We start from the raw sequence: 15171 nt of genomic DNA, 5'->3' as shown, positions 1-15171 counted from the left end.
TTTTTACTAAATACAAATGCAAATCATGGTTTCTGTTCCTATGAAGTACTATAAAGTGACTTGTATAGTTACTGTCACACTGCTAATTGTCTTCATAGCTTCTACCTGTCCTCAGAATGTCCCCACATACTGATAGGATAAATTTAAAAACCAACAGTAGTAAGCAGGAACAAGTTTTTCAGCTCTACAAGCCAATAACCTTTGCCCTTCAAGGGCTTGGTGTCTGCTCCATTGCTCAAAAATCATGTCTGCCACCTTGCTGTTTGCTGTGGGCAGTCCCTGATACTTAAGAGAAAAGTCAAAACCAACCAAGCCAAAACAAAATCCAAACTTGTAGATCAATTAAACATTAAGTTAGAAACTCCTGATTATTTCATGCGATCAACCAGATGTACACCCTGAAACATGATATTTTATTTTCCATTTCACCATAATTTAATAACAATGTTCAGTGGTCAGGATCAGAAAAAAAATCATGCATTTAAAAATCTAAGAGTATCTGACAGACTGCTGGAGTGAATTACAGAGTTTAAGTAATGCGTGCCTATTTACTCTTGAGAGAGTTTGGGTTTTTTTAAAGCCTGGATAATAATTTCTACTATATTCTTGACAAAATCCCTCCTAATATAACTTATTCCCTATTTTTAACTCTATCCAATTCTACTTTCTAAAAACTCACAATTTTTTAAAAGATGAGATAACCAGTGTGGAGTGCAGATAACAGCACACAATTTATGGGGTTTTTTTTTCTCCTTATTTCATTTTCAAATTATTGTCAGATTTTTCTTCATGCCTTTCACATCACTTTCTGCACACTGAGAACACATCAGGTTATATCAAAAGTTTACTTTCAGTAATGTTTTTCATTCAACTTTTCTTTCCTTGATAAATTTGATTAGCCTTCAGTTGTCAAGTTCATTCAGCATTTTGCACAATCCTCCATAATTTTATTATAGCACTTGTTGTCATTGTAAAATTTTGCCGATTTTATAAATAAATCATTAAAACACTAAACAACCCTGCTTGTAAACCGAGTGCTGGAGTATCTCATTATTAAAAACTGCTGTTCTCTGTGACTCAGCTTGCTGTTCTTTAACCGCTTTTTAAATCAAGACAAGCCTTTGCTTATTATTTCAAGGCTATTTAATATTTTGAGACTTGAAAATTTTTGTTAAACCCTAATAAGTATAGCCTGCTGGATTGCCTCTGTCTGCTATTTTATTATCCTGTGAAAGCGTTCATTTGAAAAAGTTAGAGGTTTATGTCTCTCTCTCAGAAGTTGCTTTGCTTTGACTTAAGTGATGGTTTATTCAGCTGAAATCATCAGTAGGAAGTCAGGTCATCAGAAAATTTCAGTCACAAAGCACCCTCTGAGCCTGCTTTGTGTAACTGAATCATGCCACCACCACCACCACCTTACCACTTGCATGTTCTTGATGTCTGCCAGACTATCCTGTTATAAACGAGCCTCTTGCTCAGTGAGGGCTCCCTAGATTAATTCTGAGGAACTCCTCTGAGTCATAAAATGTACGTGTATATTAGTGATTTACCTATCTCTGCTAGTGGCTCTTTCTAGGGATCTACAGCATAAAGGTGTCACTTCTCTGAGTTTATATCTGAATTGTTAACCTCAGTCTATATGCAACCAGAGGGCTTAATACAGCGGCATACACAGCAGTACATCATGGTATAAAGAAGCATATATGGCTATAGCTTATTCCCGCAGGGGGATGCAAATGACTTATAAAAGCTACTTTTATAATGAAGCAATTTAACCATAGTGGACACTTTAATGATGTGTATGTGTGTGTTTTGGGTTTTTTAATAAATATTTTTAAAATTTAATAAAATTTAAATAAATATTAATAAAATTTAAAAAATAATTTTTAATAAATATTTTTTAATTTTAAAAAAGCTTCCTTTTTTTCTTAGTCATGCATCTAAGTGAAATACGGAAATAATGAAATGATGGTCTTTTACCTCATTTTACATATAGAAGAGATGTGCTGCTTTAGCTGGGAAAAGCTAACTTATGTGAACACTCCCAAGGTAACACTGTGCCTTTGTAAGTAGTGAAATCAAGGTCAGAGAGTGCCTCACAACTTCACCTGCACCTTCACATACCTTCTGCTACATACAAGTTTTTCACTAGCTACTGTTTAAAAAATAAACCTTTTGCAACACCCAGGTTCATTAATTTTAACTGTCAAGAATCTAGTTCCCTTTCTGGTAACCCCTCCCTCTTGGTTTTTCCCTTTTTTTGTTTTTTAATATTCTGTAAAAGACTCCATAGCTCCAAATGGATATGAGCAATTTAATTTTGCATTTTACATTCAGACTTCTCAGCCTTACTCTAGCTGCTCCTCCACAGGATAAGGTTTTGGCTTTTTTCTGAAACTGCTGAAGTCAATCAGTTGATACCCTGTATCGTGTTATGCCATTGTATTTAATTCCCAGAACCTGTTCTCTGCATTTACCAGCATCTCTTTTGAAAACGCAATATTGTTCTTCTGTGAAGTAGCTGTTATAATATTAGATTAATCAAATTAAGTACTGTCAATTCACAGATACTGTTGGAGTTTTGGCCACTCTATGACCTGATGCCTCTTGGTGTGGCGAGTCTGCTTAACCATGAAGTTTCTGGTGCTGGACCGCAGGGCAGGTTGTGTGCGGTTCCTAGGTCTAACGCATGTGCACCTCTCAAAGACACCCTGTGTGCAACTCAAACAGCACGTTTTGACTTCCTTTAGATGACAAGCAAACACATGGCACTGTGCTCAGTTATGCCACGGCACAATGTGAAGTAACAACACTGAAGCAGGGGAATGGACTCGCTGACCTCTCTGAGTCCTGTTCATATGTATTTCTCTAAACTTCCTTACTGCAGTATATGCTATTTGTTTTGTGTCCCCAGCTGGCCAGCCATATTTCACACACATTGTAACCCCTCTACAACGGAAGGATCACCCTAACTACAATAAACCCCCTTAAAACAATCTTTCTAAACCCACTTTTTGTCTAACAACTACTGCTTGGCTCCCTACACTGTGTTTTGGAAGGTGGCAAATAAGGCAAGCCAACTGTTTTTTTAATGTCTCTGAGCCAGAAGAGAAGTTTGCCAAGTTTTATTATGGTGGGCAGCAAGCAAGAACTGAGCCTTGAGCTGGTGGGGATTGTTTTGTCTTCCTTGGAGATAAAGTGGAAGAATAGAAATAAGTGGATCCTGCACATTCAATTCAATGACAATAATTGTATCAGCCATTTCAGAAAATTAGCAAATGGTTAGTGGTAATTTTGTCTGACATTTTGGTATGATCTCTAGGTTTATGTGGGCCAGATTCCTCCAACTCTCATTTAACTGAAAATTATACCGATGAGTGGTTCCACTGAGTTTACTCCTCCCACACCGGGGAGCTGCTTGAGGAATGTTAAGAGTGTAGGATCTACCCCAAAGACAGTGAATCCTTCAGGAGGGGAAGCTTGGCTCAGGTTTTGGGTGTGAAGCATTCTGCGCGTTGCTGGTACCACGTGAACAGAACTCTCTCCTCCCGCGTATCAAGGACTGCTGTACCCTTCAGCAACAGCATGCACATTTTAAAAACACAATAAACATCCAGAAGTGCAGGCCAAACCCAAACCTCACTTATCACAAATTCATTTTGGAAGTGAACTTTAAAGTGCCTTTAGCTCTCAGTAAGATTTTTTGCTGTGTGGATTCCAGTTAAACTGTGGAAAAATTATCAAGAATTTTTGGCGCTGTATTTTAACCAAAGGAGCCCAGGACTTGGGATAAGCGTGTTTCTTTTCTTGTAAATATAAATCAATACAACTTTCTCTCACCATGTATGTATGCTAACTGCATTTAAATTATTATAATAGTTTGCAGCACCAGCTAAATAGGATTCTGTCCTCCAGGCACAGACTAGGAGTAGAAAAGACTTAGCAATGCGGATGATGGAAAAGAAGGGTTGCACAATGTTACTCACCACCAGAGGAATGGAGCAGATCACCACCACCAGGGAAGTGGCAACGAGCAGAATAACCATCTGGATCTCTGCTCCAGCCATCCGACGGAAGCTCCAGTGTCTGCGAAAGTCAGATAAACGGCTGGAGGTGGTGTCTGTCCCCAAGGATGTGCGTCGCATGAACTGGCGGTGCATGCAAATTAAGGCCATACATACCAGGATGTTGCAGATCACAATGACCGTGATAAAGAAGGAGCTGAAGCCGGCGTACATGTAGGAATATGCTGCATGGGTGGCCTCCTTTGCTCGCCAGTCTATGAAACACCAAGTGTAAGGGTACCGCAAGGTAGATTTGCTGAGCCCCATGCTGGGGAGAGCACAGAACAACACATTGGAAGCACAGATGGCAAAAAGCGTGAGCCCTGCCAGCTTCTTGTCTACGTAATGGTTGTAGAAATAGGCATAGTTGATGGCCAGATACCTTTCTATAGACATGGCACAGATAATGCTGAGGCCAGAGTCTCCAAAGAGGAGGAGGAGGATGAAGGAGCTGTACTCACACAGTGCCGGTCCTCCCGGCCAGCAATTCTGTAGGTAAGTGGCAATAGTGACCAGACTCACCAGGCAGGTCCCCAAGAGATCGGTGACAACCAGCCCACAGACCAGCATGTAGAAAGTGGTCCCCTTCTGCTCCTTCCTCGACTTGCAGAGCACCACAATAGCTATGAGGTTGCCCGCCATGCCGAATATGAACGTGTTCATGGCTTTAAACTAGATGCGAAGGGGAAAGGGGATAAAACCAGGCTTGCTTGGGATGAGCCTAGGGGTAGCATGCCTGTGTTGGAGAAGAGATCTATAGCCCAACTGAAGTGCATTTACACCAATGCACGCAGCATGGGCAATAAACAGGAGGAGCTGGAAGCCACTGTGCAGCAGGAAAACTATGATGTGGTCGCCATCACGGAAACGTGGTGGGCTGACTCACATAACTGGAGTGCTGCAATGGATGGCTACAAGCTCTTCAGAAGAGATGGGCAAGGAAGGAGAGGTGGAGGGGTAGACCTGTATGTTAGGGAGTGTTATGACTGTCTAGAGCTCAACGACAGTAATGATAAGGTTGAGTGCTTATGGGTAAAGATCAGAGCGAAGGCTAACAAAGCAGATATCCTGGTGGGAGTCTGTAACAGATCACCCAACCAGGACGAGGAAACAGACGAAGTATTCCACAAGCGGTTGGCTGAAGTCTCACAATCCCTAGCCCTTGTTCTCGTGGGAGACTTCAACTTACCAGATATCTGCTGGAAATACAACACAGCAGAGAGGAAGCAGTCTCGGAGGTTCCTGGAGTGTGTGGGAGATAACTTCCTGATGCAGCTGGTAAGCGAGCCAACCAGGGAAGGCGCCCCGCTGGACCTGTTGTTTGTGAACAGAGAAGGCCTGGTGGGTGATGTGGTGGTCGGAGGCTGTCTTGGGCTCAGCGACCATGAAATGATAGAGTTTTCAATTCTAGGAGAGGTAAGGAAGGGGGTCAGCAAGACAGCTACCCTGAACTTTAGAAGGGCAGACTTTGGGCTGTTCAGGAGTCTGGTTAACAGAGTCCCTTGGGAAGCAGTCCTGAAGGGCAAAGGAGTCCAGGAAGGCTGGACGTTATTCAAGGAGGAAATCTCAAAGGCGCAGGAGCAGGCCATCCCCATGTGGCGCAAGTCGAGCAGGTGGGGGAGAAGACTGGCCTGGCTGAACAGGGAGCTTTGGCTGGAACTCAGGAAAAAAAGGAGAGCCTACCGCCGTTGGAAGAAGGGGCAGGCGACTCAGGGGGACTACAAGGATGTTGTGAGGATATGCAGGGAGAAGATCAGAAAGGCGAAGGCCCAGCTGGAACTTAAACTGGCCACCGCCATTAAAGACAACAAAAAAAGTTTTTATAAATACGTCAGTGACAAAAGGAGGGCCAGGAAGAACCTCCCTCCTTTGTTGGATGCGGAAGGTAACCTTGCCACGAAGGATGAGGAGAAGGCTGAGGTACTTAATGCTTTCTTTGCCTCAGTCTTTAATAGTCAAGCTAGTCATCCTTGGGGTTTTCAGGCCCCTGAGCTGGGAGATGGAGACAGGATGCAGAATGAAGTCCCAGTTGTTGAAGAGGTGGCAGTCACCTACCTGCTCCTCCACCTGGATGCGCACAAGTCCATGGGGCCAGATGGGATCCACCCGAGGATACTGAGGGAGCTGGCAGGGGAGCTGGCAGAGGAGCTGGCCAAGCCACTCTCCAGTATTTATCAGCAGTCCTGGTCAACTGGGGAGGTCCCAGATGACTGGAAGCTAGCAAACGTGACACCCATCCACAAGAAGGGTCGGAAGGAGGATACGGGAACTACAGGCCTGTCAGCCTGACCTCGGTCACCACTACAGGAACTACAGGCCCAGCCAGCATGGGTTTATGAAAGGCAGGTCCTGCTTCACTAACCTGGTCTCCTTCTATGACAAGGTGACCCGCTTAGTGGATGAGGGGAAGGCTGTGGATGTTGTCTGCTTGGACTTTAGTAAGGCCTTTGACACTGTCTCCCACAGCATTCTCCTGGAGAAGCTGGCTGCTCACGGCTTGGATGGGTGCACTCTACGCTGGGTTAAAAACTGGCTGGACGGCCGAGCCCAGAGAGTGGTGGTGAATGTAGTCAAATCCAGTTGGTGGCCGGTCACAAGTGGTGTTCCCCAGGGCTCAGTGTTGGGGCCGGTCCTGTTCAACATCTTCATTGATGATCTAGAGGAGGGGATTGAGTGCACCCTCAGTAAGTTTGCAGATGAAACCAAGCTGCGTGGAAGTGTTGATCTGCCTGAAGGTAGGAAGGCCCTACAGAGGGATCTGGACAGGCTGGATCATTGGGCCAAGGCCAACTGTATGAGGTTCAACAAAGTTAAGTGCTGGGTCCTGCACTTGGGTCACAACAACCCCATGCAACGCTACAGGCTGGGGGAGGAGTGGCTGGAGAGCTGCCTGGCAGAAAAGGACCTGGGGGTGTTGGTCGACAGCCGCCTGAACATGAGCCAGCAGTGTGCTCAGGTGGCCAAGGCGGCCAATGGCATCCTGGCTTGTATCAGGAATAGTGTGGCCAGCAGGACCAGGGAGGTGATAGTGCCCCTGTACTCGGCACTGGTGAGGCTGCACCTCGAATACTGTGTTCACTTTTGGGCCCCTCACTACAAGAAGGACATCGAGGTGCTGGAGCGTGTCCAAAGAAGGGCAACAAAGTTGGTGAAGGGTCTAGAGAACAGGTCTTATGAGGAGTGGCTGAGGGAGCTGGGGTTGTTTAGTTTGGAGGAGGCTGAGGGGAGACCCTGTTGCTCTCTACAACTACCTGAAAGGAGGTTGTAGCGAGGTGGGGGTCGGTCTCTTCTCCCAAGTAACAAGTGATAGGAAGAGAGGAAACGGCCTCAAGCTGCGCCAGGGGAAGTTTAGGTTGGATATTAGGAAAATCTTCTTCACCGAAAGGGTAGTCAGGCACTGGAACAGGCTGCCCAGGGAAGTGGTTGAGTCTTCATCCCTGGAGGTATTTAAAAGATGGGTAGACGTGGTGCTTGAGGACATGGTTTAGTTGTGGACTCGGCAGTGCTAGGTTAACGGTTGGACTCGATGATCTTAAGGGTCTTTTCCAACCTTAATGATTCTATGATTCTATGAATTAACCTGGATGCCTCTACCACAAGGGTTTGCAGGGTCTCCTACAATTTTTTCATGAATACTGAGAAATGATTTGAGAGAGAGAAAATTACTGGGCGAATTGGCTCTTGTACAATATGTAGATGATTTGCTAATAGTGAGTAAAGATGAGGACACCTGTATAAAAGACGCTATACATCTATGTACTGCCTTAGCAGGGAAAGGTCATCGCACATCTCCGTCCATACTTGAGCTGTTTCAGAAGGAAGTTCAATATTTAGGGTTTATCCTAAGGGAAGGGCAGTGAGTAATAGACCCAGAAAGAATAGAAGCTGTAATAAAGCTTCTGTGTCCAGTCACAAAGAAACAGTTGTGAGGGTTCCTCGGAGCTGTGGGATTTTGTCGACCATGGATTCCTGGGTTGGGAGAATTAACAAGATCACTGACAAAAGCAACAAGTAATGAGGAGGTAGAACCTATTGCATGGGGTCCAGAAAGGGATCAAGCTTTTAAAATGATAAAAGGAGCTCTGGCATCAGCTCCTGCTCTTGGACTGCCAGACTATACAAAACCCTTTAATTTGTATGTACATGAGTGAAAAGGGATAGCCAATGGAGTAATAATGCAGAAATTGGGTCTGCATCACAGGCCAATCACCTATTATTCAAGTCAGCTTGATCCAGTGGCAGCAGGAGCACCAGCTTGTATTAAATCAGCAGCGGCAGCAGTGGCTATATTGGAGAAAATTCACCCACTTATCTTAGGACATCCAGTGACAGTTTATGTATGTCCCACACAAAGCAGAAATACTACTGAAGCAATATGCGACCCAAGCATTGTCACTGCAATGGGCACATAGGTGTGAACTAATTCTCCTAGTGGCAGATAATGTTATTCTGAGGAGATGCAATAGCCTGAATCCTGCAACATTGTTACCATTGCCTGATGAAGGGGAAGAACATCATCAGTGTGAACGGGTAATGCTTACTTCTAGCAAACCACGAACAGATTTAACTGATGTTCCTTTGCAGAATCAAGATTTGGCTTTGTCTGTAGATGGCTCATCCTACTATTTGCATGGACAATGATGGACTGGGTACGCTGTGGTCAGCCAAGGACAAGTGACAGAAGCTGAACCACTCCCAACAAGGCTGAGCACACAAGGAGCAGAACTGATAGCTTTGATGTGCACAGCTCATCTAGGAAAGAGAAAACAAGTCAATATCTACACGGACTCTTGGTATGCCTTCAGGGTGTGCCATGCAATAGAAATGCTATGGAAAGAACGAGGATATCTCACATCATCAGGGAAAAGGGTATCCAACAGAGAGGAAATACACAATTTTCTGGAATTGGTCCAACTACCCAAAGAGATTGCTGTGATAAATTGCCCAGCCCATACCGAGGACACTAAAGAAATTAGTAAAGGAAACGCCTTAGCAGATGCAGCTGTGAGGGCTGCAGCCCAGCAACCTCTGAGAGAGTGTATGGTTGCAATCTCAATGGAAAATCAGAACGAATGGACAAATTTAAGAGACTCCAAAACTATGTATGAAAAGGACTCTTCAGCAGAGGAAAAGAAACAATGGGAGAAGTGGGAAGCAAAACAAGATGAGAGCGGAATATGGATGATTGGAGGAAAACCAGTTTTGCCAAAGAAATATTTAATTACCGTGGCCAGGTGGTTACATGACAAAGCTCATGGAGGAGCAGAGGCAGTGGCTAACCAGGTGCAAAAAATATGGACAGCACCAGGAATTTATGCTGCCACAAAAAGAATCACCAGTAGCTGCCCGACCTGCCAAAAGTTTCTGAGTATCAAGCCAAGCTCAGAGTTAGGGGGATGACCATGGGCCTACTTCCCTTTTCAGCGGTTACAAATAGATTATGCAGATATGCCATCCACCAGTGGATACAAACATTTAGTAGTTATAGTAGACCAATTGTCAGGGTGGGGTAGAAGCCTTATCCACAAGAAAAGTGGACACAGGAGGAGGAGTAAAAGCATTATTAAAGGAAATTATACCCAGGTATGGAATTCCCGAATCAATTGAAACAGACAGGGGGACAGGTAGAAAGAATGAACAGAACTTGAAAAGAAAAGCATCCACAAACACTGTTTTGAAATGGCTAGACGCATTGCACTTAGCCCTATGGGATGTGCGAAAAGCTCCGCGACAACCCATAGGACTAACACCAGCGGAAATTCTCTTTGGGAGACATTTGGCCATACCAGGGACTTATATCCCAGCTAAGACCAGCCTGTTGGATGGAGATGAACAATTGACCCAGTATGTTATAAGTATGCAGAAACAGTTTGCAGACCATAAAAAAATATGCTCAAATGGCACCAGATACATGATATACAGCCTGGGGATAAAGTTCTAGTAAAGATATTTTCTTGAAAGTCTAAGCTAGAACTGAAATGGGAAGGGACATATACTGTTTTACTATGCTCTTAATTTGCTGTTAAAGTTTCAGGAAAAAAAATCGGATACACCACTCATGCCAAACAAGTGAGGGATAGCCAACCAGCTGACAAATAACTGATTTCTGAAGATCAGGGAGTAGCTGTTCCAGTCCCTTGGGGACCAGAAAGAGAGACTCTCATTTTCTGCTGTGAAACAGCTACAGCTCAGGATTTAATTCTAGTAGAACTGACTAGTAGGGAAAAATCACAGTGCTTTGATAAAACCAGCTGCTGTTTAATGCTGGACTCCAAGTGCTGTGTGCGGGAAAATCCTAGATTAAATGTTAATATGGTATTTGTCAATGTAACTTGTGAAACTACTATGCCAATATTGACAACTGTCTCTCCAAACACTACATTACCAACTTCAGTTCCCATAAAAAGGAAGAAGCTGACCCCACAAATATCTGGAATTGGACCATATGCTATCAAAAATGTGGGTCAGCAACAAGTATTGTTTTTAATCCCTCATGGTCATTAAAACAAGTAGAGTTGTCAATTCAGGTAAATGTTTCCTCCATTAAACCGACCTGTGCACCATTCCTAAATACGTCCTCTGCGGGGTGACTAGCTTGGCTGCATGGACAAACTCCGTCCCCTGCCAAATGAACGAAAAGAAGTATGACGAGCACCCTGTCAGGATTAGGAGCAGGACTTGGGGTACTTAATGGTATAGATGCTGAAGTACTTGCAAACAATCTCAGTGCAACATCTAGCAAGTTGGACACCCCTTAGGATCCTCTCTATTAGCATTAGGGACTAATCAATGACCTTTGTCTGACATATTAAGCAGGAATGCTTAATAAAAAAACAAAGGGAGGACTGTTGTAGAAGTCAGTTTCTACCTCAAATAGAATCCAATACATAGCATTAGGAGCAAGGCCTGTTGAAGCCTTAGACTGCAAGCTGTGAACTTTCACCTAGATATGCTGACCGTATGCTGAATTCTTACTTCGCTACATGAAGGAAGGCCCTGAAACTGGTGCAAACCAGAAAGATAAGGTAGCCACAACCATCAGCAGAAGCTGCAACTATTAAGATAAGAAAAGGAACGTCCTGCCAGGAGACAGAGAAAGGATCCAATAAGGAAGAAGAGGGTTGAGTGTTTATGGATAAGAATGAGGAGGAAGGCCAACAAGGCAGATATCATGGTGGGAGTCTGTTACAGACCACCCAACCAGGATGAAGAGGTGGATGAAACATTCTATAAACAGCCAGGAGAAATCTCATGATTTCTAGCCCTTCTTCTCAAGGGGGACTTCAACTTACCAGATGGCTGCTGGAAATACAATACAGCAGAGAGGAAACAGTCTAGGAGGTTCCTGGAGTGTGTGGGAGATAACTTTGTGACACAGCTGGTGAGGGAGCCAGCTAGGGAAGGCACCCCGCTGGACCTGTTGTTTGCAAACAGAGAAGGCCTGGTGGGTGATGTGATGGTTGGAGGCTGTCTTGGGCATAGCGATCATGAAATGACAGTTTTCGATTCTTGGAGAAGTAAGGAGGGGGGTCAGCAGAACTGCTACCTTGGACTTTCAGAGGGCAGACTTGGACCTGTTCAGGAGCCTGGTTGACAGAGTCCCTTGGGGCAAAGGAGTCCAGGAAGGCTGGACATTCTTCAAGAAGGAAATCTTAAAGGCGCAGGAGCAGGCCGTCCCCATGTGCTGTAAGTCGAGCAGGAGGGGGAGAAGACTGGCCTGGCTGAACAGAGAGCTTTGGCTGGAACTCAGGAAAAAAAGGAGAGTTTATGACCTTTGGAAGAAGGGGCAGGCAACTCAGGAGGACTACAAGGATGTCCTGAGGTTATGCAGGGAGAGGATTAGAAAGACAAAAGCCCAGATGGAACTTAAACTGGCTATTGCCATAAAAGACAACAAAATATGTCTCTACAAATATATCAGCAACAAAAGGAGAGCTAAGGAGAATTGTGGGAATAAATGAGATTGTGTTTTACTTTGACGAGATGCAGCTGTGCCCTTGAGGCTTGTTACAAACAGGTTCGCAGGAATGCAGCTGTGGCCTTGAGGCTTGTTACAAACAAGTTTGTGAAACTTAGAGGCAGAAAAATAAGGATGAGATTGGATACATCCCTGAAAGAGCAATTCGCGTGCACCAACTTGAAGAACCAATAAGTAATGCTGAAGAGACGCGTGGACGCAAGACAGTAACCAATGAAATAAGTTTTGCTTGCTCGTGAACACTAGATCATATTATAAAAGGGATAGATTGTAAAAATAAAGTGTCTTCACTTGTCTTCGCTTGTCTTCGCCTAAACTCATATGCGGAGTCCGTGTTTAATTGCCACAAATGGTGACTCCGACGTGATTCGGTCCCAAGAACCGCGGACGAGAGAGCGGATGGTGGCAAGCCCAGCTGAACTTTATTGCAGCGGACCATAGAGCTGAACTTTATTGCAGCGGACCAGAGAGCTGCTTGTCCGGACAATTAATCGCCTTGGGAAAAAGAGGTGAGCAGCTGGGGATGGGAAAATGGGGGCGCAAATGTCCTCGGAAGAAAAATCTATTTTGTGTATATTTTTGCGAATCCTTGCAAAAAGGGGCATAAATTACGATGAAGGAAAGGTTCGGTTGTTGTTAACTTGGTTGCGAACAAACGGGCAACAAGCGAACGCAGCGACCGCGTTCCAGGTGGAGACTTGGGAGGGGGCAGGAAAAGTGTTATGGGAAGCGGCCACCAGGGGGGACAGTAATGCCACAAGTGTTTTGACGACATGGCGTTTACTGAAAGACTCTTTAGAACAATTAGAGTCAGACCGAAAGGCTATGGTGGCTGCAGCCTCTGCTACTGCTCCGGAGCTAACCCCGCAGGGCACGCCAGAAACACCGACATCGGGTTCGTCCTCCGACACGCCCTTGCTCGCGGGTGCTCAGGCTGCACAACCCTCCACACCCCCCCCGCGCCGCCGCTGCCCTCTGCGCCGCTTTCTCCTTCACCTGCTCCTATGGCTTCAACACCTCTGCTAGACCTTCCGATCCCTGCAACCAGTACCCCTCCACTTCCCCGCCCGCCCCTGGCCCCTGCTGCGTCAGCACTCTTACCGCCTTTCTCTGCTGCTTCTAATGCCGATACTCCACAAACCCATAATCAATTGCCGCCCGAGGAATGGGGGACGTCAGCCGCTGCTGCGAGATGGCAAAAGATTAGACACCAAGCATTGCAAGTGGGGGATACAGCTTTTTGTTCAGCGATAGCGTGTCCCGTCATACGCAGCAATGGAAATGTCCCCGATGAGCGTGAACCTTTTGGCTATAATGTTTTAAAAGATCTACGACAAACAGTTGCCGCGCATGGACTGGGTTCTCCTTTTACACAATCCCTGCTACGGGGAATATTTACAAATGAAATAGTATCATTTGATATATGCACGCTTACTAATCTTATATTGACCCCAAAGCAAAAGGTGATCTTTGAAAGCACCTGGCGTACCGCCTGCCAAAACGCCACAATTATCAATATGCAGCGACAACAAGGCGACCCTTTACAAAGGGCAGGACTCCCACAACTTATGGGGGATACGCCGCTAAATCACCCAACGTTACAGGCACGGTTACAACCAGAGATATTAGCACAAGGCAGAGACCTTGCTTTACAGGCATTACTAAGAGTGCCGGATGCCGGAAGAGCGACAAAATCATTTACATTAATAAAGCAAGGGACAGGAGAGGCATATATCTCATTCTTAGATCGTCTTAAAGAGGCTTTGGAAAAACAAGTCGAAAATGCAGAAGCAAGAGAGGTCCTACTCCTAAAATTAGCCTTTGAAAATGCGAATACAGACTGTAAAAAAGTGCTTTTGCCTCTAAAAAATCCCTCCTTAATGGACATGATAGAAGCTACCCAAAAGGTGGGGTCAATGTCCCATAATATGGAAACATTAGCTACAGCTTTTGCCACTGCAATGAAAGTGCAGAAATCACGTTTCTTCTGTGGAAAAACTGGACATTTTAAAAGAGATTGCCCACAACTAAGAAAAAGAGATACGACGAGCTCTAAACAGATATGGACTTGAAATAGCCCCTGAAAAGGTGTAAAAAACTGAGCCTTGGAAATATCTGGGCTGGAAAATCTTGCAACAAACAATTGAACCTGCAAAAACAAAAAGGGGGACTGCCAGGAGCCACTCCAGCAGACAGACTAAGTAAAGCCGTGTATGTGTTAAACTACCTGAATATGTCTGAAAATAATATTCCTGTTATTATCTCTCATTTTCTGTCTCTTCAATCAAAAGATTTAACAGCCACACCACAGAAGGCCCGAGTTTTTACAAAATCGCTACAAACAGGTAATTGGGAAGGTCCTTTTGATCTACTAACCTGGGGCAGAGGGTATGCTTGTGTCTCAACAGATGTAGGACCTAAGTGGGTACCTGCAAGGTGCGTAAGACCGGCTCTTGCATCGGATAACAAGAACGAGCAGCAGAAGACACTGAACTCCGAGAAGGCTGATGGGGAATGACTTATCAGATAACTCCGAATTAATCCATAAAGCAATCAAAGATTTGAAGGAGGGGGTTAGCAAATTACAAGTTAGTGATGGATTTGATTGGCTGAATCACTTACTAACAAGTTGGGGAATTGGCGGGTGGATAATGTCTCTAATCAAAATGGGTCTTTTCTTGTTACTAATATTTTGCGCTATAATAATGATAGTTTCTTGTCTAGTGTCTTGGGTACAGAAAATGCTACAGAATATGATTAAACAAGCTTTTGTGGTAGAAAAACAAAGAGGGGGAGTTGTGGGAATAAATGAGATAGTGTTTTACTTTGATGAGATGCAGCTGTGCCCTTGAGGCTTGTTACAAACAGGTTCGCAGGAATGCAGCTGTGGCCTTGAGGCTTGTTACAAACAAGTTTGTGAAACTTAGAGGCAGAAAAATAAGGATGAGATTGGATACATCCCTGAAAGAGCAATTCGCGTGCACCAACTTGAAGAACCAATAAGTAATGCTGAAGAGACGCGTGGACGCAAGACAGTAACCAATGAAATAAGTTTTGCTTGCTCATGAACACTAGATCATATTATAAAAGGGATAGATTGTAAAAATAAGGTGTCTTCGCTTGAACTCA

The 15171-nt window shown here is 44.6% G+C and overlaps 2 protein-coding genes and 1 long non-coding RNA gene across 3 annotated transcripts in view; 2 read left to right on the top strand and 1 right to left on the bottom strand.

The window, feature by feature from the left end:
- The window catches only part of LOC148054084 (prostaglandin E2 receptor EP4 subtype-like), a 27993-nt gene extending 14761 nt beyond the window's left edge, over positions 1-13232 (bottom strand). Inside the window, exons 1-2 of the mRNA XM_087770876.1 lie at positions 13144-13232; positions 3987-4279 (exon numbers count right to left, since the gene is read on the bottom strand). Coding sequence (XP_087627002.1) covers positions 3987-4238 — 252 coding nt within the window. The 5' untranslated portion in view covers positions 4239-4279; positions 13144-13232. The remainder of the gene's footprint in view (positions 1-3986; positions 4280-13143) is intronic.
- On the top strand, positions 11510-15171 carry LOC148054083 (uncharacterized). The gene is made up of 2 exons (XR_015707653.1): positions 11510-12551; positions 14451-15171. It is a non-coding gene; the product is annotated as an uncharacterized LOC148054083 (long non-coding RNA).
- LOC148054082 (endogenous retrovirus group K member 24 Gag polyprotein-like) lies at positions 12558-15171 on the top strand. The gene has a single exon (XM_087770873.1). The coding sequence runs from the start codon at positions 12816-12818 to the stop codon at positions 14112-14114; it is 1299 nt and encodes a 432-aa protein (XP_087626999.1). The 5' UTR covers positions 12558-12815; the 3' UTR covers positions 14115-15171.

Source organism: Nipponia nippon, unplaced genomic scaffold, assembly GCF_047370975.1.
Source record: "Nipponia nippon isolate SJK-2023a ecotype South Korea unplaced genomic scaffold, ASM4737097v1 scaffold_34, whole genome shotgun sequence".
Classification (NCBI taxonomy): domain Eukaryota; kingdom Metazoa; phylum Chordata; class Aves; order Pelecaniformes; family Threskiornithidae; genus Nipponia; species Nipponia nippon.
Note: the sequence above shows the minus strand (reverse complement) of the source record. Positions and strands in the feature narration are given on the sequence as shown.